Here is a 27,948-nt window from a genome sequence, read left to right as displayed (position 1 = left end):
TGAGTCAACTCGGGTCACACGATTCTCGGAAAGATAAAGTATCATAGTGATTAGCTGCATGAGTGAAACTACTTTAGCATTCCTCCAAAATTAAATGAAACCCATATATATCCAAACCAAGATCCTAAATCGAGCTACACTTTTGAAAAGAACCACCGTAATAATAATCAACCAAAGAAATAACGAGATCGCATCTGCTCATGTGGTCCGCACGTGCTGCCACCTCAGAATCAGAAGCCGCCCGTCCCGTCCCGTCCATCCTCCTCCCGCGAATCGATCGAACCTCTCGCTCCACTCCTCTCCACCACCGTCCCACCGTTCTCATTCGTCTCCCGGCTTTCTCGCTCTCTCCCTCCCTTACTTCCACTCCAGAACATCCCACCCCGCGACACGCAACAACGGGAACCAATTTTGATTCTTTTTGTTCACTCCCGATTTTTCCTGCCCTGTCTTCTCGATCCGATCGGCCCTGTGCTGTGTGCGACCCTAGCCCGGGATGGCCGCGGAGTCGTCGGCGGCCGGCGGCATGCGGAAGGCGCCCTCGATGGAGTGGCGGTGGGTGTCCGCCGGGGAGGAGGAGGAGGAAGAGGAGGAGAAGGCTGCCGGACGCCGGGGAGGGCCCCCGCCGGTCGCCACGTCGGGGAGGGGCGGCAGCTTCGAGTCCGAGGACGAGGAGGAGAACGAGGAAGAGGAGGAGGAGGAGGAAGAGGAAGAGGAGGATGGGGCGCGCAAGAAGAGGAGGCAGAAGCTGATCCGGACCGTGCCGTCCGTCGACTGGTTCGACGTCGAGGGCAACGAGGTCTCCGTCGGGCAGCCGCTCGATGACTCCGAGGTGAGGGGGGCTCCGGGTTCGCCTGATTGATTCCTTCGTGTCTGTTTGCATGTCAGGCGAGGTGTTCGGCGTCTCGTTTTGATGGATTTTGTGCGCGCGTAGAAATGGCGGGGAAATTGTGATCACTGAGTGCCGATTTGGTTAGTCTCGGTGTACCAGTGGGAAAATGATAATTTGCAAACTAGTTAGTAATCAGAGGAGAATGTGATTGTTACGGATCAGGGTGCACGAGGGGATAAATCTGCGTTCAATGAGAAACACAAGTGTCTGTTCAATTTAACATTGAAATTAATCCCTTCATTCACATTTTATGTGCTATATATTGGCTCTAATAACCAGGATGTTGAGAGGCTGATGATCACATACACGGATTTTGTTATATTTTTTTGGAGATAAGTATATTTTTTGGGGGGCAAGTTTGGTTCATGGCCTAAGGTTGCCACGCCAAACCTTAGTCATTCCACAATATCTTAGTCATGTCTTTGATTAATTGCCACACTTTCTTAGCCATATGGTCCACATGTCATAGGGTCATTTATGTGCCACACTTGTGGTGGCTGTTTTGTCAAATGCACTTTTGTTGGCAGCCACAATCTGCCAAAGGTTAGTTATGGCAAGATTAGTCATCAAGCTTCATTTTAAGAATGAAAGGCGGAGAGCCTTTGAATCTAAAATAACTATTCATGAAGCAAACACGACCAAATTCGTCCCCCAACTGCCATGAAAGTATACATTTGATGTCTTATCTTTTTTTTCTTGACACTTTCTCCCTCAAATGTCAAAACCGGTCACTCTTGGTCCCTAGACCCACCCGAAAATGGTATCGGTGCCAATGTGGGGCGGTTTTCCATGCGACTTGCTAGGTGGATGGTTCCACTATCCTCGCTCACTTGCGCTTGCTCCCTAGTCCCTACCTTCCATGGGGCTCTCCAGTGCCATCTTCTCCTCCTCTTATTGCTCGGTGGCTCCAGATCCTAGGTGCTAGTTGCCACAAAGTTATTATTGGTCAAAGTCTTGTCTTAGCGACACCAAATATACCAACCTTTGTGAAAAGGAGGGAGTAACATGCAGGGAGAAAGAAAGGGGGAAGGCACTCGCAATTCATCGTGATCCAAATATGTGGCAGTTACAGCATGATGCCCTATTGAAGCCATCTCAAGCACCGATTCCCCCTATATTAGCATTCCTCCTGTCCTAAGTGTCCAAAAATCTTTTTCTCTTTTTTTACCTTAATCACTCCAAGCACATGTATTGGAGATTGTCTTGGGGAGGACATTTTGGCATGCGATTGTGAATAGGTGGCGTTAGCACCAAAGCAAAATTATAGAGTGATTTTGAACAATGTGTCAGGTAGGTGTGCAATTAACCTCACCTGCTGCTTTGAGTGACTTGATCTATGAACAATAATAACTAAAGGTGTGTCATCAAAAGAACTGGAATTTTTAGGATGTATTTAATTATGAAATAAACCTCAAATCTGAGAATTTCATCAGCAGAATATCTTTGTGAACATCAGATAAAAGGGATAGTCTTTATTGACAGTTTTTGGAAATCAAATCCAGCAGAATCCTGATATATCTTCAACTTCTTAATAATGAATATACAGTACCATGCTTCCATCATTCTTTCGTATGGTTTAGTTATTTTGTTTACATGTGCAGGAGTTTGATTTTGGCAGGACATTATTTCTTGCTCTTCAGACTCTTGCTGTGGTGTTTGGAGATATTGGAATAAGTCCGTTGTATACATTTGATGTCATGTTCAGCAAGTACCCTATTCTTGGGGAGGATGATGTTCTTGGAGCACTCTCACTAGTTCTTTATACTCTGATTTTGATGCCATTAGTGAAGTATGTCTTGGTTGTCCTTTGGGCCAATGATGATGGTGAAGGTATAACCGAGGTTGTGAATTGAGTTAGTAAGGTCAATTTTGGTGTACATGGGTATGTTAGAGGCTTAACATCCTTCAGTTATTCTATGACTCCACAGGTGGTATATTTGCCATGTATTCTTTAATCTGCAGAAATGCAAAAGTCAGTCTCATTCCAAACCACCAACTACAGGCTGAGAAGAGGATGTCAAGTTTCCGTCTCAAGCTTCCAACACCTGAGCTTGAGAGATCCATAAAAGTAAAGGAGAAACTTGAATCTTCACCTTTGTTGAAAAAATTACTTTTGGGTCTGGTGCTATTTGGTACTGCCATGTTCATATCCAATGGAGTTATCACACCAGCAATGTCAGGTTTATTTCTTTTTCTTATGCAGACTTCATGTTCAATTTCTGTCACAATTTTAGTGGCACATACGGCCATCAAATGTTTCTATTCTATACAATTGAAGTTTATTCGAACTATTTTGTTCACTAACATTTCATTTTTTATCCTTCAATAGTTTTGTCTGCTGTTAGTGGCTTGAAAGTTGGGATACCACATGCCTCACAAGGTGAATTTACTTTTACCGAATGGCACCGAAGTAATCTATTTATTTTTATTGTTTCTGCTTCAGTTTCTAATTCTGTAAAACATTATTTGCAGATATTGTGGTGATGATTTCAATTGCACTTCTTGTAGTCTTGTATAGTTTACAGAGGTATGCCACTAGCAAAATAGGGTTTATTGTTGGCCCTTGTTTGCTGATATGGTTTTGCTGTCTTGGAGGAATTGGAATATACAATCTCAGTAGATATGGCCCAGCTGCTTTTAAGGCATTTAATCCTCTGTACATTATTCATTTTTTTGGGAGGAATCCCTTTAAGGCCTGGCTCTCCCTTGGTGGTTGTCTTTTATGTGCAACAGGTAAAGGTCTTAGTTAGTTGACCTCTAATCAGTTACTAATGTACTATTGATTGATTTTCCTACTCGATCTTCTTTTTACTTTGTAAACATTGACGTCTTCCTTTTGATTATTTTGTGTGATTTGCTTACATGTTTTTTATAATCAAACTTATGCAATGCAAACTGTACTGCAGGATCTGAGGCAATCTTTTCAAACCTTTGCTACTTCCCTGTAAGATATGTCCAGGTATTATCTGTGAACTTATGATAATGATAATAATGTTTTTATTTCCAGTTTCTGTAGATGATGCTTCTATGTGGAGCTAACATTTCATACAGACACCATAGTGATTCAGATGTGCTCAATGTAACCACTACTCTTGATGATATTTAAATCAATCTGGTTTCTCCTTTGCAGTCTATGTTTGTACTTCTTGTTCTTCCTTGCCTTGTCTTGGTGTACTTAGGACAAGCTGCTTTCCTCATTGCAAACCAAAAGTCATCCAAACGGATCTTCTTTTCATCTATCCCAAGTAAGTTACATGTAGCTGAACATCTATCCATTGGTGATTACTCGATGCTGTGTAAATATTTTAATTATGATTAGATAAAACAAATATTAGTAGGTCTTTTTTTTGCGGATTTTCTGTTTTTAATTGGCTGATATCCAGTATTCCACTGGGGTTATTTGCTTTGTCTAATAAAGCTGTATTCTCTTTGCAGGTGAAGCTTTTTGGCCTGTTTTCTTACTTGCTAATTTAGCTGCACTGATTGCCAGTAGGACAATGACCATTGCTGTATTCCAATGCCTAAAGCAGTCAATAGCACTTGGTTGCTTCCCTCGACTCAAAATTGTTCACACATCTCGAAAATTTATGGCTAAGATATACATACCTGTCGTAAACTGGTTTCTGTTGGCTTCCTGCTTGGGATTTATTGTGCTCTTCAGAAGCACAAATGATGTTGGCAATGCATACGGTAATAACATTACACTTGATAATACTTCTTTGCCAATATGTTTACCTCTCTGCTTGTGCAATATGCTGTAACGGCTCAATTTTCTGCACTCTTACACTGTTCCATCTTGAGCAGCCATAGCTGAACTTGGGGTGATGATAATGGCCACGGTCTATGTTGCCATCATAATGCTTCTAATATGGGAAACCACTATTGTTAAGGTGATATCATTTGTTACCACATTCCTCTTCTTGGAGCTGATTTTCTTCTCATCCGCTCTGAGTAGTGTTGGAGATGGAGGTTGGGCACTGTTGATTTTTGCATCTGGTCTTCTCATGATTATGTTCATCTGGAACTACGGAAGCAAACTGAAGTATGACAGTGAAGTCAAACAAAAGCTTTCAAAGGATTTAGTGAGAAAATTGGGGCCCAATCTTGGTACTATGAGAGCTCCTGGACTAGGCTTGGTCTACAGTGAGATAGTGAAAGGAGTTCCTGCAATTTTTGGTCATTTTCTGACCGCACTCCCTGCTATCCACTCGATAATCGTATTTGTGTGCATCAGGAATGTACCAGTGCCTGTGGTTCCCCAAAGCGAAAGGTTTCTTTTCCAACGTGTCTGCTCAAGGGGCTATCATATGTTCCGATGTATTTCCAGGTATTCTTATCTACACTAATTCTTTAGCATAGGTCCATCTATGGTCTATCATTTGCATGGTCTCTGCTTGCTCAAACTATATCTTGATATTCCCCCTTCTAATAATAGGTCTTACTAAGTGTTAGCAAATCCAAGATACAATAATTTTCCTTACCTGTGCCAATTTTTTAGATTAATACCAGGGGTAAACAAAATGTACTGTCTAAACAGTTACTGTATCTGCCAGCTTCAGAAGATAGATTCTGTACTATATTCATAGTATTGTGAAACACCAAAGAAATACCACAATTTGAGGAAAAGGTATAACAGAACAAAAAGAAATAACAAATCAGAATAGACCAATAGCTGGCTAGTAACCGCCCGGTTACCTGCCTTGCTCCAGTATGTTTCTGAAATTTGACTGCATTGATCCATGATTACTACACAGAAAATATCCTCTTTAATACGTTTTTTTACCAATAAGCTTCACATGAATTTTTTTACTCTGGGATGAATTCTACTGTTAATTTAGCACGTTAACAGAACGACTTATCAGAAGGGATTATAGTTTACCATGCCAACATATCTGCTACCTTCATCTGTATTGACTAGCAATGATAGGTTGTTGTTTATTACCACCCAAAGTAGGTGTATGTGCCATTCAGTTATAAACTGTGTTGGCCAGACCCTGGAGTTAGCTTCTGTATATGGAATCAACCCCCAAAGCTTCTTGTGATGCTAACTTGATTATGCACAGATACGGGTACAAAGACAAGAAACAGGAGCACCATAACACATTTGAGCGGCTTCTTATAGAAGGCCTCGAGAAGTACATACAGCGGGAGGCGGTAGAGTTGTCTCTGCAGAGTGAAGATGATATCGACTCTGATGAAGAGCCTTCAACCCCTGCAAGGATAATCACAGCACCAAACGGTAGCCTGTACTCGCTTGACGTCCCTCTCCTGATGGACTTTGCGCCTTCAGTAGAACCCATTCCAGAAACCCCCTGTTGCTCAACGCCTCAAGATCCTGCACTGGATTACACACAGAACCTTGAGCTGGAGCTTGCATTCATCAAGCAAGCCAAGCAAACTGGAGCAGTTTATCTCATTGACAACCCCATCGTCAAAGCAAGGAAGGATTCCTGGTTCTTCAAGAAGTTGACCATAAACTACTTCTACGCATTCCTGCGGAACAACTGCCGCAGGGCGGTCGTGTCGATGAGCATTCCACACTCAAATCTGCTGCAGGTGCGGTTGACCTCCTATGTCTGAATTCGGAAGCTACCATTGCGGATGTTTCAGCGCTGGTTGTTTTGTTCACAGTAATTTACTCATATATTAGAGAGCCCACACTGACCATAAAAACAAACGGCAATGGCGATTGGTTTTATTCAGAAGGCAACAACTTGGACTGTAGGAATCCATCTCTCCTGTAATTTTTGTACAGTGTTGAACTGTAGCCAACATTGTGGCAGCAGGCACATCACATAGTGGTGTATTAAGCATTAACCTGTATTTCCCTTGTGCGGCAGATTTATTATGTACCGTTCGATTTTGTGGGGCTAGTTTTTGATGTTTGCAAATGCAGAGTGCTAGCCGAAAAGGATGTTGGTTCATATATGTAAATTTCCCCCCATCGAACATTGTTGTTGATTTACCTTCACCTCCTTTGTTTATACTGCTTATCTTAACCTCGTTTATATGCGTTGATTAGACTTTGTGTAGTTTGGCTTTAGTTTCTGCATATCCCTCCTGTATAAACGATGCTCCCAGCCCCCAGGAGACTACTCAGGACATGTGATCAATGATCCTTGCAATCTCGCTTTGCACTGACGTAATTAAGAGTTTGATTATACTAACTCCTTTCCAAAATATACGTGCAGTAACATTCTAAAACTTCTATAATTTTACCTTATATATGTTTATAAAGTTAGAAAAAGAATATATGCCATACAAGTATTTCGCAAGACAAATACAATGATATTTCCTTAAAAAAAATACAATGATATTACTTCGGCATGCTCAATTTATATAGTTTGACGTATAATACAGCACAAAACATTTAAGTGATGACTGCATGAAAAATTATGTGTCATATTTTGGGAAGTAGTAATTCTGATTTGTTCTTGCTGCAAGGTTGTGAGTTCTCTTTTCCGGTATGTTAGAACATCTGCACCTAAACGTGTGGTAAGCTTGGTTTTTCTTCAAATAACTGGTCAAAAAAAAATTATACTTGATCAAGAGGGAGAAGCTGCTGCTTGCTTGAAAAAAATTAAAGTCTATATATTCAAGGTTTACATTGAAGCAGACCAAAAGCGCCGTTAAAATGTAGGGGAATACTAAATACACTAGGCTGATACAGAGCACCAGTGATGTGATCCCAGAACACACACTGACTGCCATGCATCATTCAGCTGGTGACCTTTGGTGAGTGAATCGACATTCATTTCAAATCCTTGACGGCGTCGGCGAGCTTGTCCTTGACGCCGAGCGCGGCCTCCTTGGCGCCGCCGAGCGCGTCCTCCGTGGCCTTCTTCGCCTGCCCGCCGAGGTCCTGCACCGTCTCGGACGCGCTCTCGCCGGCGCTCACGGCGCCCTCCACCGCGCTGTCCTTGGCCTCCCCCGCGCTCTCCAAGGCTGCCCCCGCGCTCTCCGCCGTCTTCTCCTGCGACGCCTCCGCCTTGCCGGCCGCCTTCTCCACGCCGTCCTTGACGTCCGCGGCCAGCCCCTTCAAGGTGTCGATGGCCCCTTCCGTGGCGTCCGCCGCGTCTTTGTACTCCTGAAGCACGAAATCAAAACAAAGAACGGCGATTGAAAGCGTGTTAGCATCTCAGACCACAGTTGAAAGCAGCGTAACTAATTAATAAGCCATCAAATCCATAGATAGAATTAGCTACGTACCGGGGTCGCTCTGGGAGCGGTTTGAAGGCAGAGGCGGCCGGCGCCGCTCAGGGCGCGGGGCCGAGGGGCAAGGAAACAAGGCCTGCTGGGAGGAGCCGTGGCGCCGGTGACCACGGCGGCACCGGAGCCTCCGAGAAGCACGGAAGAAGAGCAAGAAGAAGCCATTGATCAATCTGTATCCTTGAAGAACTTGGATGATGAGCAGTAGGACTGTGTACTGGGCACGTATGTGAGCTTTGCACTTTGCAGTAAGATGGGAGAGGATGAGAGTGCGTTTTATAGGCCGGACGCGGAGGGGCGAAGGGGGAGGTGGCCGACGAGACGCCGATCGTCGCGACCCGGGGGTGGTCGACGAGGTTTCTGTGGTTGCAGCCGTGCGTGCGGGACTGTCGACACTGTTCTGTGGCGCGAAGAGATTGCCTCTGCCCATAAAAGGAAGGAAAGCTGAGTTTTTTTTTTGTAATTTCTTTAATTTGGCGGCACGCAGGCTTGCCCATGGCAACTGTTTGCTGCGAGCGCACGTACCTGCGTGACCTGTTTGGAAGGGAAGGAAGAAACAAATCCTGGTGTCGACGATTGAAGGCTACATGCCGAAGAACAGTGCCAGGTCTACGACTAGCTACGTCGCCAACTGATTTAACGCAAATGTGCTTTGGTCGCCAAAATGGGATAAGATGGGCATACAACCCTGCATACAACACTGAACACACCCTTGATCTTTTTTAAAAATCTACTAAAACTACGGTAACTCCAAATCTAAATAATGGCGCGGTCTTTCGGAAGTAGTACTATCTTATCTTAGTTCCTAAACATAAAAAATCATATCTTTGTCTTAAGTGAAACGTTTGATCAAATTTATAAAAAAAAAAATCCCTCCGTCCCATATTAACTGATTTAAATTTGTCCAAATATGGATGTATCTATGCCTAAAAAGCGTCTAGATGCATGTAATAGAAATTCGCTTAATATGGGACGGAGAGAGCATACTAGCACTTACAACTTAAAATTAGTTTGATTAAATCTGTCATTATATAATATTATTATAGTATACTCGTTTGATATTGTAAATCTTACAAAGATTTTTAAATAATTTTTTTTGTCAAACTTTAAGAAGTTTCACTTTATGACAAAGATATAACTTCTTGTATTTAGAAATGAAGGTAGCATGTGGGATGTTTGAGATACCCAACTAAAGGTTGGAAAATTTCTGCATTCTACAATAAATATGTTCCTACTACTTATTATTATCTAACCGTAAATGAATTTTACAGAAGGACACGATTCATATTGTGGTGTTCTTGCACAAATGTCCTTCGCCAGAGCCAGCACACCCACCCACCCATCCACCCCCCCCCCCCACCCACCCACACACACACCAAACAACCCTCCTACTCTGATGTCTCACCATCGTTGTTTCTCCGTAAAATCTACTTTTGTCAAATCATCGTCGTAACCAGCAATATGGGCATTCCAACTAGGTATTCCTCAAGACTCGAGAAAGGGCTCATTACCCTTTTGGTTCTGTTAGCCTCTTGGAAGCGTTGGCGTTGTCCAGTTACCTCTCAACATATGTCGCTTTGTCTCTCTCGTGGTCACTTTCGTCTCGCTAGGCGTCACAAGGTAGCCCCTCTTACTCCAGTTCCTCTTGCCCTTTCGTCTCTGGCTTCATCTCCCCAGTTGGAGCCAAAAATTTGGCGGTCGGGTCACTTTTTCCGTGCATGTGTGTGGAGGGGGGGGGGTAGGGGATAAGCGGTAACCAAGAAATCCTGTCCGTTTACAAAACGAGAATGTTCTATCAAATATTGTATTCACTTTTTTAAAAGAAAATCACATATAGTGAATACGTTATACTCTAAATTAAACCATAGTATAGTTGGCAGAAAAATCTTTCCTAATTTTAGGTTTACACGTTCATTCATGGCTTAAATTTATTTTATTTTTTAAAGATAAGTTTTTCCGATAACCTGGCCACGACCTAGAATAGGCATACTCGGACCGGACCGAGCCGGGTTTCAGGCCAGGCGGGGAACCCAAATGCCTAAAAGCCGAAAAATACCCTTTACTAAAATAATCATTTTCGGAATAAAAAATAATTTTTATCCATTTCAGTGTTTTGGGCCAGGCTTTGCGGGAAAATGAGGTCTGGGACGCCCATGCCCAGCAGGTCTTACGCAGCCCAACAGCCCCCAACTTCCTTTCGCACCCCCTCGTCTCCCTCGTCAAAAGACCACACATCGAGCGTTTTTTTTATCTGTTCGATTGTAACATTATTTTAGCTTTCAGGACTTGCTTTACCAGGTTTTGGATCGACAGTCCTCAAGAGTCAGATCCGGCTCCATTCTGGCATGTTGACCAACCACGTCTGAGCTGACCAACCTCCCACGTGACCTCGTTTTGCAAATTTTGTCCCATTTTCCCCGATGAAGGGCTCCCACCGTGCGCTGATCCAGTCCATTACCCACCGGCTGCCATCACCTTCACAACTTGCGTTCATTCCGCTTGTGATTCACTGATCCCCCTTTTTAGACCATCTCGTGCGTGCGATCCTTCTTCCGCTAGCTATCCTAGAGCTAAGGGAACCCGACACACATCCGTACGTGACATCAAGATTCGTCAACCCTCTTTTATCTTCTTTTGGAAACTATCCTCTTTTTTCTTGATCTAAGATCCATCGACCTTCCTGTAGGGTAGAGAAATGATGTGAACTCCAAACAGACATTTCAGAAAAGTGAACCCGACAACAAACAGACCTTTCAGAAAAGTGAACCCAAATCCAGACATTTCAGAAAATAATTACCGTTCCCATCGCTAGATGTACGTGCATTTCGGAGATCATACATTACAGTCTCACACATCATCCGTTTGGCCCAGCATTATTCAACACGTAGAAACTAAAATTTCAGCTCAAACAGAGAGTTCAGCTATTACAAAGCGGAAGCAAATGCAGCTATGCAAGCGTGCCGACCAGCAGCGGAGCAGCCAGATTCCGTCTACGGCAAGCCGGCGCCCTTCTCCCTGGCCTGCCTCTTGCGCTCCTCCTGCGCGATCCTGTCGTTCCTCTCCTTGGTGGCAGCCTCGACGTCCTCCCACGTCGAGCGCTCCTGGTCCCGGTCCACCGTGGTCGTGGCGTCCGCGACCTTGTCCTTGACCCCCTGCGCCGCCTCCTTGGTGGCGCCCCACGCGTCCTGCGCCGCCCGCTTCGCCGCGTCGCTCAGCGCCTGCGCCGTCTCCGCCACCTTGCTGGCCCCCTCCCTCGTCATCTCCGCCGCCTTCTCCCCCGCGTGCTTCGTCCCTTCCATGGCGCCCTCCGCCGTCTCCTTCGTCTTCTCCGCCGCCTTCTCGCGCGCGTGCTTTGTTCCTTCCATGGCGCCCTCCGCCGTCTCCTTGGTCTTCTGCGCCGCATACCCCGCCGTCTCCTTCGTCTTCTCCGCCGCCGCGCCCGCAGTCTCCCTCGTCTTCTCCGCCGCCGCGCCCGCCGTCTCCTTCGCCCTGTCCTTCATGTCCGCGGCCTTGTCGGCCGCCTCGTGCGCGGTCTCCTTGGTCTCGCGCTTCGCCTTCTCCGTCATGCGCGACGCCTTCTCTGCGGCGTCCCCGGCCATGTCCTTGGTCTCGTCCATGGCGCGGCCGCTCTTCTCCTGCGCCGTGTCCTTGGCGTCCCTGGCCATCCCCTTGGCGCTCTCCTTGGCGTCGCCCGTGGCGTCCCTGGCTTGCTCCGCCGCGCTCTTGTACTTGTCCTTGATCTCCCCCCTCCGCTCCTCCGGCGCGTTGTTATACGCCTGCATGATGCATGATGATCAGCATCACAGGAGAAAAACTCTACTGGAGTAGTAACCAATGACAATGATCAAATTAAGTCTAGCTGCATACCTGAGAAGATCTCGGGGCGGTCTGCAAGCAGAGGGGGCTCCAGCTCGCACCCTGTGGCCGGGCAACAAGGAAGCCGGGTCTGCATGGAAGAGCCTGCTTGGCGGCGGCGGAGCCGGTGAGCGCGGCGGCGCTGGCGGCGCGCGCGCCTCCGACCAGCATGGCGGCCATCAGTCTGGACATAGATGTTACTCTCCCCTCACGCGCGCTATCGACGAAACAAAAATCACCAAAACAAGAGAAACAAAACGAAGAACTCTGTAGCTTGGATCAGTTTGCAGTGATGGGTTCTTGGGGCCGATCTGTGTGAGTTTTGCTGGAATTGGAGGAAGGGGATGAGACCGAGCGCTGCTCATATAAGCATGCAGCTGGAAGCGAGAAGAGGAACGAAGTGACACGTACGAGGACACGTTGCGGGCCGTGGCGACACGTGGTGTGTGCTGCTGTCCTCGGAACTCGGAGGGGCCGGAGCGCGTGCATACGTGCTGCGAAGAGCGGCCCGAATGTTCTGGTCCTTCTGGACAATCGCCCCCGTCATGTGTCCCTTTGGAGCATGGAGCGATAACAAAACATGGGTTGCCCACGTTTGAATCTGATGCGAACTCCCGGCTTTCGCCGAGAATTAATCCAAAACAGTTCAATTCGATTTTTCCATATTTTTTGTCCGTTGCTCCGTAAGCAAGCTGCACACACGTGACACACGGGTCGTCCGGTGCTTTCATCATATCCCTCGAAAGATAGCCACTGCAGCTGCAGAAAAAAAAAGTCATACTATATATTAAGCTACGAAACGCTACGGTAATCCAGTTCGAGGGAGAGCCCCTGCCGTCGCGGCGGGAGACGATGACGGTGCGGTCGGCGGTCGTGAGCCTCGTGCTCGGGTGCATGCTCAGCGTCGTGGCGATGAAGCTGGCTCTCACCTCGGGCTTCGCGCCCTCGCTCGCCATCCCCGCCGGCTTCCTAGGATTCTCAGCTCCCTTTCACTCCACCAGGAGAACACCGTCATCCAGACATGCGTCGTCTCCTGCACCAGCATCGCCTTCAGTGGTTGGCACGCATTGAACTAAAATTAAGTCCCCATGCATTATGTGCATATATATATGCACCGATCGAGTCAAGAGCCCAGCTGATGTGATCCGACCGTATGTATGTTTAATCAGGCGGGTTTGCACAGCAAGCAAGTGGCGGCATTGTTGAAAACTTTCGTTGGGACCGTCGCATGGTCCATCTTTCAATGGTTCTTCGCCGGCGGCCGACAGTGCGGCTTCCAGACATTCCCGACGTTTGGCATCAACGCATATCGACTAGGGTGTGTAGCAACAACACGATTAACAGTAGTACTACTTAAAATTAAGTTGCATACTAATTAGTGGTTACATTACCATACATAGTATAAGATCACCATCTCCATGCTCGTGGGGTCCTTGCTCTCATGGGGGGTCCTCTGGCCTTACATCGAGACCAAGGCAGGGGACTGGTACCCGCAGGGCCTCGACGGCGACAACATCAGCGGCATCAACGGCTACCGGGTGTTCATCGGGATATCCATGATCCTCGCCGACGGGCTCCTGCACATGTTCTCCATCCTGCTTCGAACGCTCTACGAAATGTACAAACAACAGTTGGCAGCAGCACACAACCATCAGCAGCCAACGCAGAACATCGCCGGGCAGCAGCAGCAGCAGCCGTTCCAGTGCCTCAGCCTCGGCGACAGAACGATCCAGAGCTTCGACGACCGCCGGAGGACGCAGGTGTTCCTCCGGGACCGGATGCCCAATTCTGTCCCAATCGCCGGCTACGCGGTCTTGTCGGTCATCTCGACCGTTGTCATACCGCACCTCTACACGCAGCTGAGGTACCACCACGTGGCCTTCGCCTACCTCATCGCGCCGGTGTTCGCCTTCTGCAACGCCTACGGCAACGGCATCACGGACATGAACATCGCCACCACCTACGGCAAGATCGCCATGCTCATCTTCAGCTCGTGGGTCGGGCTCGAGGACGGCGGCGTGGTGGCCGGGCTCGCCGCGTGCGCCATCGTGGCATCCAACGTCTCCACGGCGTCGGACCTGATGCAGGACTACAGGACGGGCTACCTCACGCTCACCTCGCCCCACGCTGTGTCCATCAGCCAGGTCGCCGGGATGGCGCTCGGCTGCGTGGCCAACCCGGTCATCTTCTCCATATTCTGCAAAGTATACAGCTACGGCGGCGCGGCCCACGACGCCAGCAACGCGATGGGGCCGTACGCCAAGGTGTACCGCGGCATCTCCCTGCTGGGGATGACGACGGAGAACGGGCTGCCGACGCACACCATGCTGCTCTGCAAGGTTTTCTTCGCGCTGGCGCTGTCCCTCGGCGTGCTCCGTGAGGCTGCGACGCACAGGGGGTGGCGGCGCGTGCGGCGGTGCGTGCCGAGCACCATCGGCATGGCCGTGGCATTCTTCGTGCCGCCCACGATCCCGGTCGGCATGTTCGTGGGCAGCGTGGTGATATACCTGTGCGGGAGCGCGGACGATGACGGGATGCGGATGATGTCGCCGGCCGTGGCGTGCGGGCTGATATGTGGGGACGGGTTCGGGTCGCTGCTGTCGTCGATGCTCACGCTGCTCAAGGCGCGCCCGCCGATCTGCATCAAGTTCGTGTCCCGACCCGAGAAGTGAATGAGCGCCTCGATGTTTTCCTAGCAGCAAGAGCCAAGCCATCGTTGCTACGGGTAGTTGGTGTGTGTGTGCGTGTGTGTCGTACCGGGGTTAAGTGCAGTTTTGACCATGATGTAGTGTAAGAGATCTTACATCAGGGAACACGCATTAAGTTAGCAGGCACAGTCTCTTGCCAACAACATCCTTCTTTTTTTTGAGTGGACTTGCCAACAACATCCAAATTGCCAATTTTGTTAAGAGAAAAAAACAAATTGGCCTGCCAGTAAAAACCGAATTTTAGCGGAAGGCCCAATGGATCAGCCCATCTCCAGACTCCAGTACAGGAGAAAAGAGAAGGTCCTCTCAAAAAAAAAGAGGAGAAAACAGAAGGAGAGGGGGAAGGAAAATAATGAAATCCCACTGCATCCGTTATCCTGTTCCCAGTGTCTGGCTCTCGCGGCCTCGTCCTAGCTCGCGGCGCGCGATTGCTGCGGTGATAACGCAATTTTTGGGCGAAATAAACTGCTCCCTCGATGGCAGTCGGGGTCCCGTCCATGGAGCTGAACCGCTCCCCGCCGCTCCTCTCCGGAGGCCGAGGTATTTGTTCTCCACCCGCATCGTCGCATTTTGGCGTCGCGAAGGGTCTGTGTCTCTGGGGAGAGAGGGAAAGAGATAGTAATAAAACTGGCAGATTCTAAGGTTCATGAAGCTTCTTGAATCTTCCTCCGTTCAGCCGCTACTGGTTTGTGGCTGCTGCTTTTTCATGCCAGCATCTCGCTGCGGCGCAGCGTTTACTGCCCTCCTAATGAAGTAGCCACCGTGCAGTTTACAAGTAGCATAACTGAGAGAGATAGTAAGAAAACCGGCAAATTCGTACGTAGTAAAAGACTAGCTTCAGTCTAACTGATCTTTGATTCCTTTGACATTTGAACTTTTTCGATGTGGGGTTATGATGCTATGGTCATTTTGTTCAGCAAGATTCTATTTATTTTATCTATGAACTGTTAACCATTGTATGTTTCAGCTACTTTGCAAGGTAAAACATGCCTTCAGAAGACTTTCCTTGTGCAAGCAAAGAGATCTGGGGGATTGGACAAAGCAAATACTAGGTACAAAATTCACCTTTATAGTTTGGGCTTTCAGCTGCTTGCTTTGCTGAAGAAATTTAATGTGACCACTGGTTGATCGCTTAGGACATATACCAAGTGCCACTGAACTGAGCGTTCATCTGTAATCTGTATACTATTCTGAGTTCTTAGTGTCTGTACACTATACTGTATCCTTCGGGTTTGTTTGGCTTGCCTTGTCCAAGGCATTTGCAGTTTTTCTGCCTATTAACATGATGAAATTCAATGCTCATTGCATTTTGTCATAAAATTCTAACACTTCAAAACTCAAAGGTCACAGGGAACACGAACTTCTGAACTAAAGAAAAGAGCACCCCTGACTCGTGGGACTGTTAGTGCACCTCTTCCAGTACCAGGCCACATACCTCGACCTCCGTATGTTGGGACAAATAATATGCCAGAGATATCAAGCGAGATACAGATGCATGACAAGGAGACCATCGTCCACATGAAAGCTGCATGTGAGCTTGCTGCTCGTGTTCTTGAAAATGCAGGAAAGTTAGTCAAAGTAAGCACATTTCAGCACTTCCATAAGTTCTGTTTTTCTTAAGGCTAATTATGTCACTGAACCACCCGTTATATTGCTCATTTTACTCATTATTTATATGTTCCTTTTGTAAACAACATGCCTTGTTTCTTGTGTGTTCTCCACAATGATGTATAGTTTCAGTGAGAAATCTATTGAATCTTTCTATCAGCCCTCTGTAACAACAGACGAAATTGATAAAGCAGTGCACAAGATGATCATTGATGCTGGAGCCTACCCATCCCCGCTTGGATACGGTGGGTTTCCAAAAAGTGTATGCACATCGGTGAACGAATGCATGTGCCACGGTATTCCTGATTCACGAGAATTGAAGGTTCAGAAGAATCCCTGCCTTGACATGTTTTGTGCCTACTTCACAATTTTTTGCAGCTCCATTTCTAACATAAATGTTTGTTTTTTCGTGGGTGTTTACAGAATGGAGACATAATTAACATTGATGTCACTGTCTACTTGAATGTACGTGTTTACTCCTGTGTCCTGTGTCCTGTCATGCATAATTATCACTTATCATCAGTTTCACCACTTTTTAATATCGATGTGTTTGTGCGCTTTGGATATAATTACCTGAAGTAATATCCCTCCATTTCAGGGTTATCACGGGGACACCTCAAGAACTTATTTTTGTGGAGAAGTCGATGAAGCCAGTAAACGACTTGTGAAGGTATAGTATTCATCGTTTCTACCTTTTCAAATTGTCGATGTGTAGATTTGCATTTGGTCAGGTTAATCTAACTTATCACTAGTAGCGTAACTTTTAAATGGCAGATTGGTATATCAAGTTCTCCCAAAAGTGCACCTCGATAACCATAATGACTCGATGTTGCTAATATCAGGTTACTGAAGAGTGCATGCTTAGGGGCATATCAGCCTGCAAACATGGTGCCAGCTATAAGAAAATTGGCCGAAGAATAAGGTGCAGATCTCTCAACACTGTTTATATGATGGCTAGTCACATCTATAATTTAAATTTTTACTGTTTGATGATATTTCTACACCCAAATGTTATCCTCTCAGCTGCGTCTGTTGTTCCTTTCCCTGTTAAGTTCTCCCAGACACCTTAGTGTTAGCAGGCTGTTTCTTCTTTCTGTTTGTGTTATGTCCTTGTAGACCTATCTAATGGTTTCGTTAATGAAGCTGGGGTGAATCCCTTTTCTCAAAAAAAAAAAAATTGTCATCCTCTCAGATCTTTGAGCCCAATCATTGGATAAATCTTCTTTATAAATTACTCCTCCTGTTTCCTCATCGGCAAATATGTGCTTGGACGAAATTCCAAGACATTTATAACTGTTAAACACTGCCATTTTCACTAGCTGCACTTCGTCCATTGTGTTTTTCTAGTTCAGGACTTCAGGCATTCACATGTGCTGATGTGCATGCAGGCAGGAAAATGAATTCCTAAAAAATGCAATTAACTCAACATTGTCCCACATAATGTTAATATGACTGTATCAACTTAGCATTTGACATCATATTTAATAGTTTTCACTCATTAGTTTGCTTGACCATTTCAGTGAACATGCTGAGAGGCATGGATTTGGTGTTGTGGAGCAATTTGTTGGGCATGGAGTTGGCCGAGTTTTTCATTCACAGCCAATTATATATCACCAGCGTAAGTGATTCTGAATCGATAATTGATAGTAAATATGGTATTCAAAACTGAAGTACTTACACGCGTCTTACTTTGCGTTCACTCCTATGATAATTGAATGAGAAATTATGTACCAGTGTTGATGACATCTAGACTGTAGAGCAAACTCTAGTGAAGTTTAGAGGTTCGCCCCGGAATCCACTGCAACCAAATGTTTTATCAAAATGTTGTCCAGTCTGCAGACATTCTGTATGTGTTCTTATGCCATTTGCACCCAGTTAGTTCAATTGGTTGTAATCACAATAAAGGAACTCAAGCGAGCATATCCTAGGCCACAAATATCTTTGTGAAATTTGATGACAGTCAGTACCACCAACTAGCTTAAGATGTTATCGAGATACTGTAGAACTAACTGTCAATTATCTTTTGAAGTTTAGAGGATACTTGTTTAGTTCAAAGTGCAAGATTAAGAACGCTGTTCTGCTTCCTGGTTTCACAACAGGTAATAACATGCCAGGGCAGATGGTTGAAGGGCAGACATTCACAATAGGTACGCATCACTCTGCTCACAATAGGTACAATTACACTTGACTGAAGCCAGGTTTGATTTCCCCGTTGTCGATTTGCCTTAAACTCTCCACAGAACCCATCCTGTCCATGGGAAGCAACAGCATCGAGTGCGACATGTGGGAAGACGGCTGGACGGCCGTCACGACGGACGGCAGCCTGGCCGCACAGTTCGAGCACACGATACTGATTACCAGGACCGGCGCGGAGATCCTCACGAAATGCTAGCACACATCAGTCGGTGCACGTCAAACCCCCCAGTGGCCAGTTCATCTCTGTCTCTCGGCCTACGTAGATTTCTGTGGCGGAATAATAGGCGATTGTTTTCTGCTGTACAAAGTATTTCCTCCAACTGATTTGCAATACGGTACAGTTGAGGATTTGCAATACGGTACAAAGGGTGAATTTAGGCAGGAACAGGGAGCTGATTTTTTTTTCCTCGAAAAAACAGGGGGCTGATTTGAAGTAGTGAAGGAACAGATCTGATGATCTTCTTTTGGGGCTTAATCCTTTTTTTTGGAACGACATTGGGCTTCAGCTAATCGGCTGCTTCTGTGTGGCATCTGCGGTTGTTTTGGCTCCGCGCGGAGGCTTCTGGCACCGTGGGCGGCGGGCAACAAAAGTTGGGTAAGAGGGCGAGCCAGCCAGCACGTTTCGTGGGAGCGGCGCGCCGTGCGCGTGCGGAGCGCCGAAACGTGGACCCGAAGCGAGGCGCCGGTGGGCGGGCTGTGGTGCCTTCCTTGATGATGGCACGGCACGGGGCCACGGCCGGATCCGGAGGCGCCATGCCGGCCCGAGGACTAGCTACCGGAAGCTAGATCTCGGCATCGGACGCGGTAGTACAACACCTTTTGCCGTGCGTCCTTCCTCCGTCCGTTCTACTCCGTAGTTTCGACGACGTGTCGTTCCTGGGCAACACACTACGCAGCAGCAGTCACGCACGCACCGCGGAAAAGGAAAAGAAGAAACCGGCCGGCAAATTAACCCCGCCACCAAGGAAGAAACTGGAACGGAGGTGGTGGGCGATCGAATCTCGTAATAAGATCCGTGGATGGCGTGCATTGTTGACCCGAGACGCCAAGGCGCTGTACGTACATGCGGGGGTGCCTGCAGGCCTGGTTGCGTGTGCTGTTTCGTCGGCGGCGCGACAACGCTGGGTGGTTGGGGCTGCTGGCTCAGGCTGGCTGGCCGGGTGGGGTGCACGACCACCCCGAGAAAATCTCTAGCATTTTTCCATCGTACTACAAGCGTGGGCACCGGGGGCTTGTTTGGCGCCGTCTCAGCTGGATAGCGGCCGGCGCGCTTCGGGTCTACCTGTCGTCCGTCCGCAGCTGCGGCTCGTGATCCGGCGGGTTTATTTTATTCTGCTAGCTCGATCGATCCAAAGCCGCCGACGTCTGCCAACCGTGGGACCCACCCCCTGCCGCGTGGCTCTCCCTGTATGGCTGGACGGCTCCCTCTCGGGTTTCAGACTTTCAGAGCGGAAAAGGCAAGTGTTCTTCATCAAAGCACTCGAGTTGATGCCTTGACGGTGAAGACCGACTCCGCGAGGACTACTGTTTCCGTCTCCCCTCTAAGCTTTTCTGCTCGAAACCTATTCTTCTTTTTTTCCCGAGCAGCGCAACACTTAGCAATTCGACCGCGAAATATAGCCGTCCTCCTCGAATATTCGGCTAAAAACGACCGGGGAAACCCCTGAACCGGTTTCCAAAAGAAAGACAAAGCCTCCAAACCACAAACTCCGGCCTGCTTTTACCCACCTTGACCTTGGCGTTCCGTAACAGCAAGCAAAGCTCCTCGCGGAAACAACTAAAGTAAAGCTAACCACACTAGCATAGCAACAACATGCCACTTGATTCTTGGACAAAGCCAATCCAACCATCCAAGCTCACGCGCACGTAAAAGTTCGTGTCAACAACTAGTGCTGTCAATTTGTTTTCTCAACGCGAGCTCGAGTTAAAAAGGCCGAAAGACGCTTGCTTGCGAGAGCTTCCATCCAAAGCAGCACCGGCAGAGAGACTGAGAGACAATCGACGGAGTGCGCGGCGCAGCCTCTGCAGTCTGCACTGCAGGACAGATCCAACTGTCCCCGTGCCGAACCAAGAGTCAAAGACACATCGCGCACCGGGGTGAGACGGTATTGGGAATTTGGGACCTGTCGACGCGGCGACGTGCGGGGCCGCTCATGTGTAACACGACCGGGGGGGGTTGAGCAGAACTTTGCCGCGGTGCGAAGCTAAAGCTAGGAGTAGCAGTGTAGGGGGGGTCAAAGGCGCGTGGGGCCAGTGCGTGCGTCCGTGGCCGGCCGTTGCGTTGCGGCGTGGGGATCTGCTGTGCTGCCTGCCCCCCTCCTCCCGAGTCCCGATCGATCCCCCGCTACGCACGCACGCCGTGTGTACGTCCGGACTCGTTCGCCCGCCACGCAAGCACGGACCGCTCGTCTCTCGTCGTGCGTCGTCGGCCAGAAGTCGTCCTTGGCCGCGGTTTTCTCTTCTTTCTTTCTTTCTTTCTTTCTTTCTTTCCCCTCCTCATCTCTCCCCCGAGTCCTACTCGTCCTCCTCCTCCCCTGCCTTGCGCGCACGGAATCTCGCCGCGTGTGGCTGTCGGTCGACGGGGAGGGAGCAGCCGTGCTACGGATTTTTTTCGTCCGGAGAACCGTTCAAACCACGCGTACGTATCCGCACTTTGTACCGTCAGGACAATTGCGTTGCTCTTGAGAGCGGTCGAATGGACATCCGCACCCTAGGACGGTGTACCCAATCGAGCGAAAGTCAGAAACCAACATTGTCTGGATTTATTGCTAGCACGCCAGTAAGTAATCAGGCCAGATCAACAGCTGGAGGCACGTATACACACCACGATAGACAGTTCATGAATGGAAATCATAAATTTCTCATTAATCGATCAGAGATTAAAAAAATTACACTGAACAACAAAATGCTCTGCTTTTTCTTTTGTTTTTCCTTTTTCCTTGCTTAAAGGAATTTCGTAACATTGGGAGTAGCGAACTTCTTCTCTTACCTATCTCCCCATGCAAAAAAAAGAACACACGCGACACGCGATCTATGTACACCCTAGTTGCCCAATCGAGCGACGACGATCCTGGCAATTAAACGATCGACTTTAACCTCTTACTAATACACGCCGTTCCTAAACTTTTCTACCGGAGAGAGCTTTACTTCAGGAGAGTTGGTGTTGTCATCGGGCGGGCGATCGATCGATCGATCTCCTAGGCCAGGTCGGCCGGCGGCGGCAGGTTCAGGTCGAACCCGATGCCGACGGCCGGCGAGGCGTCCACCACGGATGACGACGACCCCGTGTCGCTCTGCTCTTCCTCGCGGGACACCGCCTTCTTCTTCTCGTTGACCGCCGCCGCAGCAGCTGGCCGGCGAGGCACGGGCGCCAGCGCAGGCGCCGCGACGGCCACGGTCACCGCGACCCTGGGGTCGAGGAACAGGAAGGGCTGCGCCGCCACCATGGCCGGCATCGCCAGGCTCAGATCGAGCGCCGGCGGAGGGGCAACCGGGGCAGCAACAGCCGCGGGCGTGTCCCGGGAGGACGACTCGACCGTGCTGCTGCTCGGGCTGACGGCCAGCGCCTTGGGCGGCGGCAGGGGGGCCTGGATGTGCGCGAAGCCGGCGGCGACGGGGAAGTTGGTCTTGGCTTTCGGCCCGCGGTAGTGGAGCGCGGCGGCGTCGTAGGCGCGCGCCGCGGCCTCGGCGGTGTCGAAGGTGCCGAGCCACACGCGCGCCTTCCTGGCCGGGTCGCGGATCTCCGCCGCGTACCTGCCCCACGGCCGCTTCCGCACCCCGCGGAACCTCGGCTCCACGCCGCCGTCGGCGGCGGCGGCGGCCACGGGGAGCGCGTTCTTGGGAGCCATGTCGACGAAGGGCGCGCGCGCTCGTGGAAACGCCAAGTGTTGGACCCGCAGCCCGGTTGCTGTTGTCGTCGTCCGGTGCGGCGTGGTTGCGCTCGCGCTTTGCGTTGCCTGGTTTGGTTGGGTTTGGAGTGGGAGGGGGATGAGGAAAGGGAAATGGGGGGGTGTATTAATAGCGGGGGCGGGAGGTGTGGAGGGGCCAGCGGGAGGGGAGGTTTGACCCACAGCCATCGGGGCCTTCCGCCGTTTGTTCCTCCGCTAATATTTCCGCTTCTTTTCCTCTATGTTTTTTTCCCGTCCGATTCCTTCATGGTGTATTTGGTGTGCAGTGCAGGTGCGGTGTGGACGTGTGGTTGGTTGGGTTGCTGCTGCTGCTTGGTCCGTCAGTGAGTGCTCCGTACTGTGCAGTGTTGTTGGTTTGGTTAACCCGTGCCCGTGCGTGCCCCGGCCGGTTCTGTCACTTCCGTCGGTGCGGTGCCGTTTCTTCTCGTACGTCCTTGTTTGCTTTTGGATGAGCGTAAAAAATGGCAATCGCGCATGAGTCTGTCCAGATCACGTTCTGCTTCCCTCCTTGGATGCGTCGGTCCGTTCGGCACGCACCACGAACCGTTTCCGTTCTGGAACAAATGGACTTAGCCTAGCTTTATGCCTAGAGGTTCACGGGCCGGCGAAACTCGTTTTACCACGGATCGATCGATCGATCGAACGAACGCAGGAAAGGTGTTACCAGACCAGTACGTACGTTCAGATTGCTTCTTCCACCGGTGCGGGTTTTTAGCTTTGCTGTCGATCCACTGCGGTGGCAGGCAGCAGTGATCGCTCGTGTGTTTTTCACGTCAGGGGGCAAGCGCAAAAGTGATCCGGCCGGTGTGGTGCCGTGCGCGCCAGTGCGCGCGATTCGGCAGGCAGTTCCGTGCCGCCAGACGACGACGACAACAACAACGGCACAGCTAGCTAGCGCCGTCCGTGGAGCCATAACTTGCCGCCGCCCACCCTGATTGCTCTCCACTACCACCCGACGACGCGCACGGAACAACCGGAGCATGCAAAAGCAAATCAGACCCAAACCAAACCCGTCGCGATTTTCCACTCGGCAGCAGACGTGCGCGCACGAGTCACGCTCGATCAGCTCCCTCGCGCCGCCGCCTGCCACACCAGAACCGAGCCCCCTCCCTTTCCCCTGTCCCTTGTACGGCCCGTCCTCGTCCCGCGGGATCGATGGGCGGACTGGTCTCGCGGCGAGCCGCGTGGCCCGCGGTGCCGGGCGAGGCGCGACGTGTGGGGACCTCGATGGATCGCGCCAGCAAAGTTATTTTACTTCTCGGGAGGGGCGCAGCTGCAGCGCGCCTTCCTTGCCTGGCACGGCGGCGGGCGGGCGGGCGGGCCAGGAGGGGAGATCCGCAGGGGGATTTGCGCCGTATAGTATTGGGCGACGTGCTACCGAAATGGACCGGCCAAGTCACGCACCGCAGCAGCCGGATCAGTTCGGACGGTGAATACGAAAGCCGGCGTGGAATTTTGTCTCGCTGTTCTTTTCTCTCTCTCTCTCTCTGCCTGCCCTGTGCCGGCGGCCCAGGGTGGAGTAGTTAATTGCGTGGCCTCGAAGTTTCGAACGTACGTGCTCCGTCGTCTAGCAGCACAGCCCCTGTTAATTCCCCGCGAGGCTAATTAACCGGCAAATTAGAATCACGGTGTTTCTGTCTGGTACGGTATTCGGCTCCTTTGAGATGAAGTAATAACACCAACCGAATTTGTAGTTTAGTACCACGTATGTAGAATGGGATGAAGTGGTACTTCAACTTGTTAATTGTGTGATTAGTGGATGACTAGTGAGTTTGCACGTGCAACGCACGTTTGCACAATACGTGACTTGATGTCTACTCCCTCCGATTCAAAGTACCTCAGATTTAGTACAACTTTTTGTTTAAGTTAGTATAAAATTTACAACACATATGGATCGGAGGGAGTACCTTTTTTATATGATGACTTGTCTTTCTACAAAAAAAATTGTCGATCTTATTTTTAACCCAAGATGCTAAAGTTGGGTCTCCAAAAATGCCCACATTTTTTTGATAATATCATCAAATCTGAACCATCATGACTAACATGCATCCTAACACACTTGAGTCGAATCAATCACATTCGAACATAAACAATATTCAAAATCATCAAATCTAAACCAACAAGGATACATGATTAAGGTTTACAGCCGAATTTCCAAGAAGTTGCATAACCTGAACCCAAACCTTGAATTACACTCCGCTCAAACTACGATTGTACTCTAGTAGGACCACATTTTAAAAGTAAGTAGTCTGCCCTACTTGACTCGGGATGGGAAACAATGACAAGCATTTCAAATTCCCAACCCACCATTGCCAATAATATATCCTAGTACAACGATATTTCCAGTTATTAGATGTCTAAATCTCCTAACCATTTATGTCAGTACCAGAAACAAACATCTATGTCATCCCTTGTTTAACCCATCCATATTCCTGCAAAGAAATATGCCAATGTGAGCCAGAAACATTTTACACCAACTCTAAACACCAAAAGTGTACTTAATAGCATGAGTTCGAAAAACATTTTGTATGGATTGATTTCCAGGCTAAAAAAAAACAACCATACTAGTCAGCTATCACCTCATCCAGCAAAACTAAAAATAATAATTCTACGGCAGATACATAGCAAAACCAACACATGATTTCACAATGCTACGGCCGAGCTAATTGAATTTCTGTGGCACAAAACAGCTCAGAGTCATAGTTGTGTGGTTCCGATACAGCTGAGTCCTCTGATGTATGCTCACCACAATTTTCTGGTGGCTGTTCATCACCAACGCCATAAGTGATGCTTGAGCAAAAGGGTTTGTTGCAGCAACAGTCTCAAGAGCATCTGCAGCTTTCTCTGCTTCCAAAATGAGTGACCTGATGGTCAAGAATAAGAGGATCAGTTGAGATGACACAGAATAACATTTTGAGCGAACAAAGCAACTGTGGAATTAGGTAGTTTAAAAACAGTCCTGCATGTATAGCTGGCATGCATAACTTTCTGTCAGCAAAGTGTCAACAATCAAGTAACTGAAATGACAAGGAATTCAACTCCAAGTGCATTCCAATATGGCAATATATATTGTAGTTACCTATCTGTAATTCATCTTTTCCAGCGATCCAGAGTGATGTGCTTGTTGTTTTATAGTTGTCATTCTTGTCTCATAGTTGCATAATTATCAATACGAAGCCATCATCAAAACAAATAAAATAATTTTGTCCCAAAATAAGAATAAGTGAATCACAGACAGATGAGAAGAAATGAAATAGACCATTTTCTCCTTTATATGCTATTTTAATACAAGTGCTGGTAGAGTTTCATTGTATAATTTCGTAGCATACCCCATTCATAATACTAATTGGCTCCACCCGTTTTTTTTAGAAATCCTAAAGCATTTCTAATGGTGATTTAAGGCCGCATATAGTCAGAGCTTAGATCTCTATTGATTCTTCAGTAGCAGACTTAAGTGAGTTACATACATCTTTTCTCCGTGCTGACAGCACTCCCAAAAATATGTGGCCACCTGGTCCATCTCTGTTCTCAAGTCGTGATCGTGGAGGTCGAGCAACGGGGCCAGGTCCTCGGGCATGAGCTCCATGATGCATAGAATTAGAAGGCCTATGTTGAACATTGAAATAGCAGTATAGCACCTATCTAGAGCAACTGTCCCTCAAGCACAACTTTAGTATAAGCACTGTGGTGTAAAGTAAAGCTGCAAATGATAATCTACAAATATGATATTGTTCAACCATGTAAGTAGAGTAGCAGACCTGGAAGCAGGACAGACCCTCAATATCGTTCTATATGTACAATCACTTTGGTAGCTGGCGTAAGCAAGGACTGTGAAGCATAATTGCAAACAATGCATGCAAGCGAATGAATAAGATAAATTGTTGTGTACCTGCATAGAGAAAACATCATCTGCAAACAGCCCAGTGAAAATCTGCTGCAGTGCAATGGTAGAAGACCAACAGTTTGAATAGGAAGGGATCCTGTCCGTAATGCACAACGATCAAGACAGTTCACAAGCCTTTGCAATATCTGAAAGAGAACAAACATTTTGACTACGTGTGAGATGAATACAGTTGTGCATTTAAAAGGACATATTTTTCTTTTAAAACTCATCCAAGCCAACCAAAAGCTAAGCAAATACATCTTTTTTATGAGCGAACCTCAACACGAGCATCCTTCTGCAGTTTTAGAACACTGTCTCCACAAACAGTGAGGATAGTCATCTCGAGGCTCTCATTTGCTGTAACAGAGTCAAGCTGAAGGAACATCTGATGACAACACACAACCACAAGATCCAACAACGAATGTTTCGTAGAAATCCATAACCTCCTTCCAGAAACGAGCTCTAGAAAGTCTATATGAATTCATGTCACTTTTACATTCAGCCATTTCCTGCTTCACCTCATCTGTCACAACATGATTGAAGCATTTAGCAGAAATTCTCCAAAGAGTACCCCTGGGATTGTCTCTCCTTGTCCCTGCTTCACCTCATCTTGTCTGGCGATCGGCGGCGGCACGATTCTGGGAGGACAGCATCAGCTACTTACATAATTAGTCACGCCTCATGTAGAGACAGTAAGAAAATTTACACATACATTTCATCGAGCACATAGTGTGCAGGGACGGAATTATACCTGGATCCTGGTGCTTGATGCGCGCGCGAGGGGGGCTGGGCAGAGGCGGGCCGCGGGGGTAGGAGGCCGCGGCGGGCGCAGGGGAAGGGAAGGAGGCAGCGACGGCTTCAGGTGAAGGGAAGGAGGAGGAGGGGTGGGGGCGGGCTGTATGGCGGGGTCAAAGGCGGGCCGTGGGGGTGGAGGCAGCGGCAGGGGAAGGGAGGAGAAGGAGGAGGCCGGCCACAGGGGAAGGAAGGAGGAGGAGGAGGAGGAGGCCGGCCACAAGGGAAGGGAGGAGGAGGAGGAGGCAGCGGGGGTGTGGAGGAGTCGGCAGCCGCAGGGGGAGGGTGGAGGAGGAGGCGCGTTGGAGGATGGCTGGGGTGAGGAGAAAAGGAAGAAAAAACGGTTCGGGTGGGGGCTGAAAGATTCTCCTGCGGGGTGGAATTTCAACCTCAACAGGTAATCACTAAGCGCACACAATTAACAAGTAATCCATGTTTAGTGAGTCTGATTGTGGGACTATTAGTATTTCGTGTACGTTTAGTGGGGTGGACGTTGGGATGAATATGTTGGTGACTTTATAAGTACTAGAGATTTAGTTCGAATTTGCCACGTGGCTTCAACGTTGGATCTCCAGGCTTTTCTTTTGCGTACGTATTAGTCTTTTGAACTCAAAATATTTTCTGTTTTAGGTCCCCGGGGACGAATAGGCGTGGAAATATCAAAGGCAGCCTTTATTTTTTTCATACTCCACATTTCTTATGAAACCCTTAGTCTCCCCTTTGTGTCAATATTTCCTCGTCGCCTCTCTTGACTTGAACACGACGACAGTGATGTTGCCGCACAAACCTTCGATATATGAGTTGATCAATCGTGTACGGATTGAAATTTGTCAGATTTGTGTGTATGAATGTTGTCTCAGGTTTCTGTGTATGTATCAGTCATTCGCCTATAAAGTT

The 27,948-nt window shown here is 48.4% G+C and overlaps 6 protein-coding genes across 9 annotated transcripts; 3 read left to right on the top strand and 3 right to left on the bottom strand.

Moving 5' to 3' along the window:
• The first annotated feature begins 224 nt into the window (after positions 1–224).
• On the top strand, positions 225–6,863 carry LOC100832003 (probable potassium transporter 15). Of its 4 annotated transcripts, none has more exons than XM_003580472.4 (10): positions 225–832; positions 2,494–2,722; positions 2,821–3,072; positions 3,222–3,272; positions 3,365–3,625; positions 3,799–3,851; positions 4,023–4,137; positions 4,328–4,582; positions 4,697–5,219; positions 5,956–6,863. In XM_003580472.4, exons 1-10 carry the CDS (start codon positions 497–499, stop codon positions 6,470–6,472), a joined length of 2,592 nt encoding a protein of 863 aa, XP_003580520.1. In that variant the 5' UTR covers positions 225–496; the 3' UTR covers positions 6,473–6,863. The 4 variants fall into 4 exon arrangements, with proteins under 4 accessions (XP_003580520.1, XP_024312072.1, XP_014751546.1 ...); XM_024456304.1 differs by having other exon boundaries at positions 689–832; positions 2,511–2,722; XM_014896060.2 differs by lacking the exon at positions 225–832 and having other exon boundaries at positions 2,582–2,722; positions 2,802–3,072.
• Positions 6,864–7,455: 592 nt separating this feature from the next.
• Positions 7,456–8,370, bottom strand: LOC100825889. Its single transcript, XM_003581594.4, has 2 exons — positions 8,102–8,370; positions 7,456–7,979 (listed from the first exon to the last, which is right to left on the bottom strand). Exons 1-2 carry the CDS (start codon positions 8,264–8,266, stop codon positions 7,644–7,646), a joined length of 501 nt encoding a protein of 166 aa, XP_003581642.1. The 5' UTR covers positions 8,267–8,370; the 3' UTR covers positions 7,456–7,643.
• Positions 8,371–10,863: 2,493 nt separating this feature from the next.
• LOC100831697 (late embryogenesis abundant protein, group 3) lies at positions 10,864–12,455 on the bottom strand. The gene is made up of 2 exons (XM_003580471.4): positions 11,969–12,455; positions 10,864–11,877 (listed from the first exon to the last, which is right to left on the bottom strand). Exons 1-2 carry the CDS (start codon positions 12,146–12,148, stop codon positions 11,092–11,094), a joined length of 966 nt encoding a protein of 321 aa, XP_003580519.1. The 5' UTR covers positions 12,149–12,455; the 3' UTR covers positions 10,864–11,091.
• LOC104581425 (probable metal-nicotianamine transporter YSL17) lies at positions 12,249–14,750 on the top strand. Its single transcript, XM_024456081.1, is given in 5 exon segments — positions 12,249–12,269; positions 12,773–12,941; positions 12,944–13,020; positions 13,126–14,616; positions 14,619–14,750. Coding segments are annotated over 5 exon segments (1,890 nt in total).
• Positions 14,751–15,010: 260 nt separating this feature from the next.
• On the top strand, positions 15,011–18,961 carry LOC100831397 (methionine aminopeptidase 1B, chloroplastic). Its single transcript, XM_003580470.4, has 10 exons — positions 15,011–15,204; positions 15,632–15,716; positions 16,008–16,242; positions 16,433–16,594; positions 16,696–16,737; positions 16,871–16,942; positions 17,115–17,194; positions 17,793–17,890; positions 18,372–18,419; positions 18,513–18,961. Exons 1-10 carry the CDS (start codon positions 15,141–15,143, stop codon positions 18,662–18,664), a joined length of 1,038 nt encoding a protein of 345 aa, XP_003580518.1. The 5' UTR covers positions 15,011–15,140; the 3' UTR covers positions 18,665–18,961.
• A 2,347-nt stretch (positions 18,962–21,308) lies between these two features.
• LOC100831095 (ethylene-responsive transcription factor 4) lies at positions 21,309–22,468 on the bottom strand. The gene has a single exon (XM_003580469.4). The coding sequence runs from the start codon at positions 22,314–22,316 to the stop codon at positions 21,666–21,668; it is 651 nt and encodes a 216-aa protein (XP_003580517.1). The 5' UTR covers positions 22,317–22,468; the 3' UTR covers positions 21,309–21,665.
• Between the last annotated feature and the right edge of the window lie 5,480 nt (positions 22,469–27,948).

The sequence above is a fragment of the Brachypodium distachyon genome, chromosome 5 (genome assembly GCF_000005505.3).
Source record: "Brachypodium distachyon strain Bd21 chromosome 5, Brachypodium_distachyon_v3.0, whole genome shotgun sequence".
NCBI classification, from domain to species: Eukaryota; Viridiplantae; Streptophyta; class Magnoliopsida; order Poales; family Poaceae; genus Brachypodium; species Brachypodium distachyon.
This window is presented reverse-complemented; position numbering and strand designations above follow the sequence as displayed.

Excerpts from the sequence above, each read along its gene's own strand:
- LOC100832003 (XM_003580472.4), top strand. The coding sequence starts at position 497 with ATGGCCGCGGAGTCGTCGGCGGCCGGCGGCATGCGGAAGGCGCCCTCG. Across the intron at positions 833-2,493 it reads AGCCGCTCGATGACTCCGAG|GAGTTTGATTTTGGCAGGAC; the intron begins GTGAGGGGGGCT and ends TTACATGTGCAG. Across the intron at positions 3,626-3,798 it reads TTGTCTTTTATGTGCAACAG|GATCTGAGGCAATCTTTTCA; the intron begins GTAAAGGTCTTA and ends ACTGTACTGCAG.
- LOC100825889 (XM_003581594.4), bottom strand. The coding sequence starts at position 8,266 with ATGGCTTCTTCTTGCTCTTCTTCCGTGCTTCTCGGAGGCTCCGGTGCC. Across the intron at positions 7,980-8,101 it reads CCGCTCCCAGAGCGACCCCG|GAGTACAAAGACGCGGCGGA; the intron begins GTACGTAGCTAA and ends TTCGTGCTTCAG.
- LOC100831697 (XM_003580471.4), bottom strand. The coding sequence starts at position 12,148 with ATGTCCAGACTGATGGCCGCCATGCTGGTCGGAGGCGCGCGCGCCGCC. Across the intron at positions 11,878-11,968 it reads CCGCCCCGAGATCTTCTCAG|GCGTATAACAACGCGCCGGA; the intron begins GTATGCAGCTAG and ends TGCATCATGCAG.
- LOC100831397 (XM_003580470.4), top strand. The coding sequence starts at position 15,141 with ATGGCAGTCGGGGTCCCGTCCATGGAGCTGAACCGCTCCCCGCCGCTC. Across the intron at positions 15,717-16,007 it reads TTGGACAAAGCAAATACTAG|GTCACAGGGAACACGAACTT; the intron begins GTACAAAATTCA and ends CAAAACTCAAAG. Across the intron at positions 16,943-17,114 it reads CCAGTAAACGACTTGTGAAG|GTTACTGAAGAGTGCATGCT; the intron begins GTATAGTATTCA and ends TGCTAATATCAG.
- LOC100831095 (XM_003580469.4), bottom strand. The coding sequence starts at position 22,316 with ATGGCTCCCAAGAACGCGCTCCCCGTGGCCGCCGCCGCCGCCGACGGC.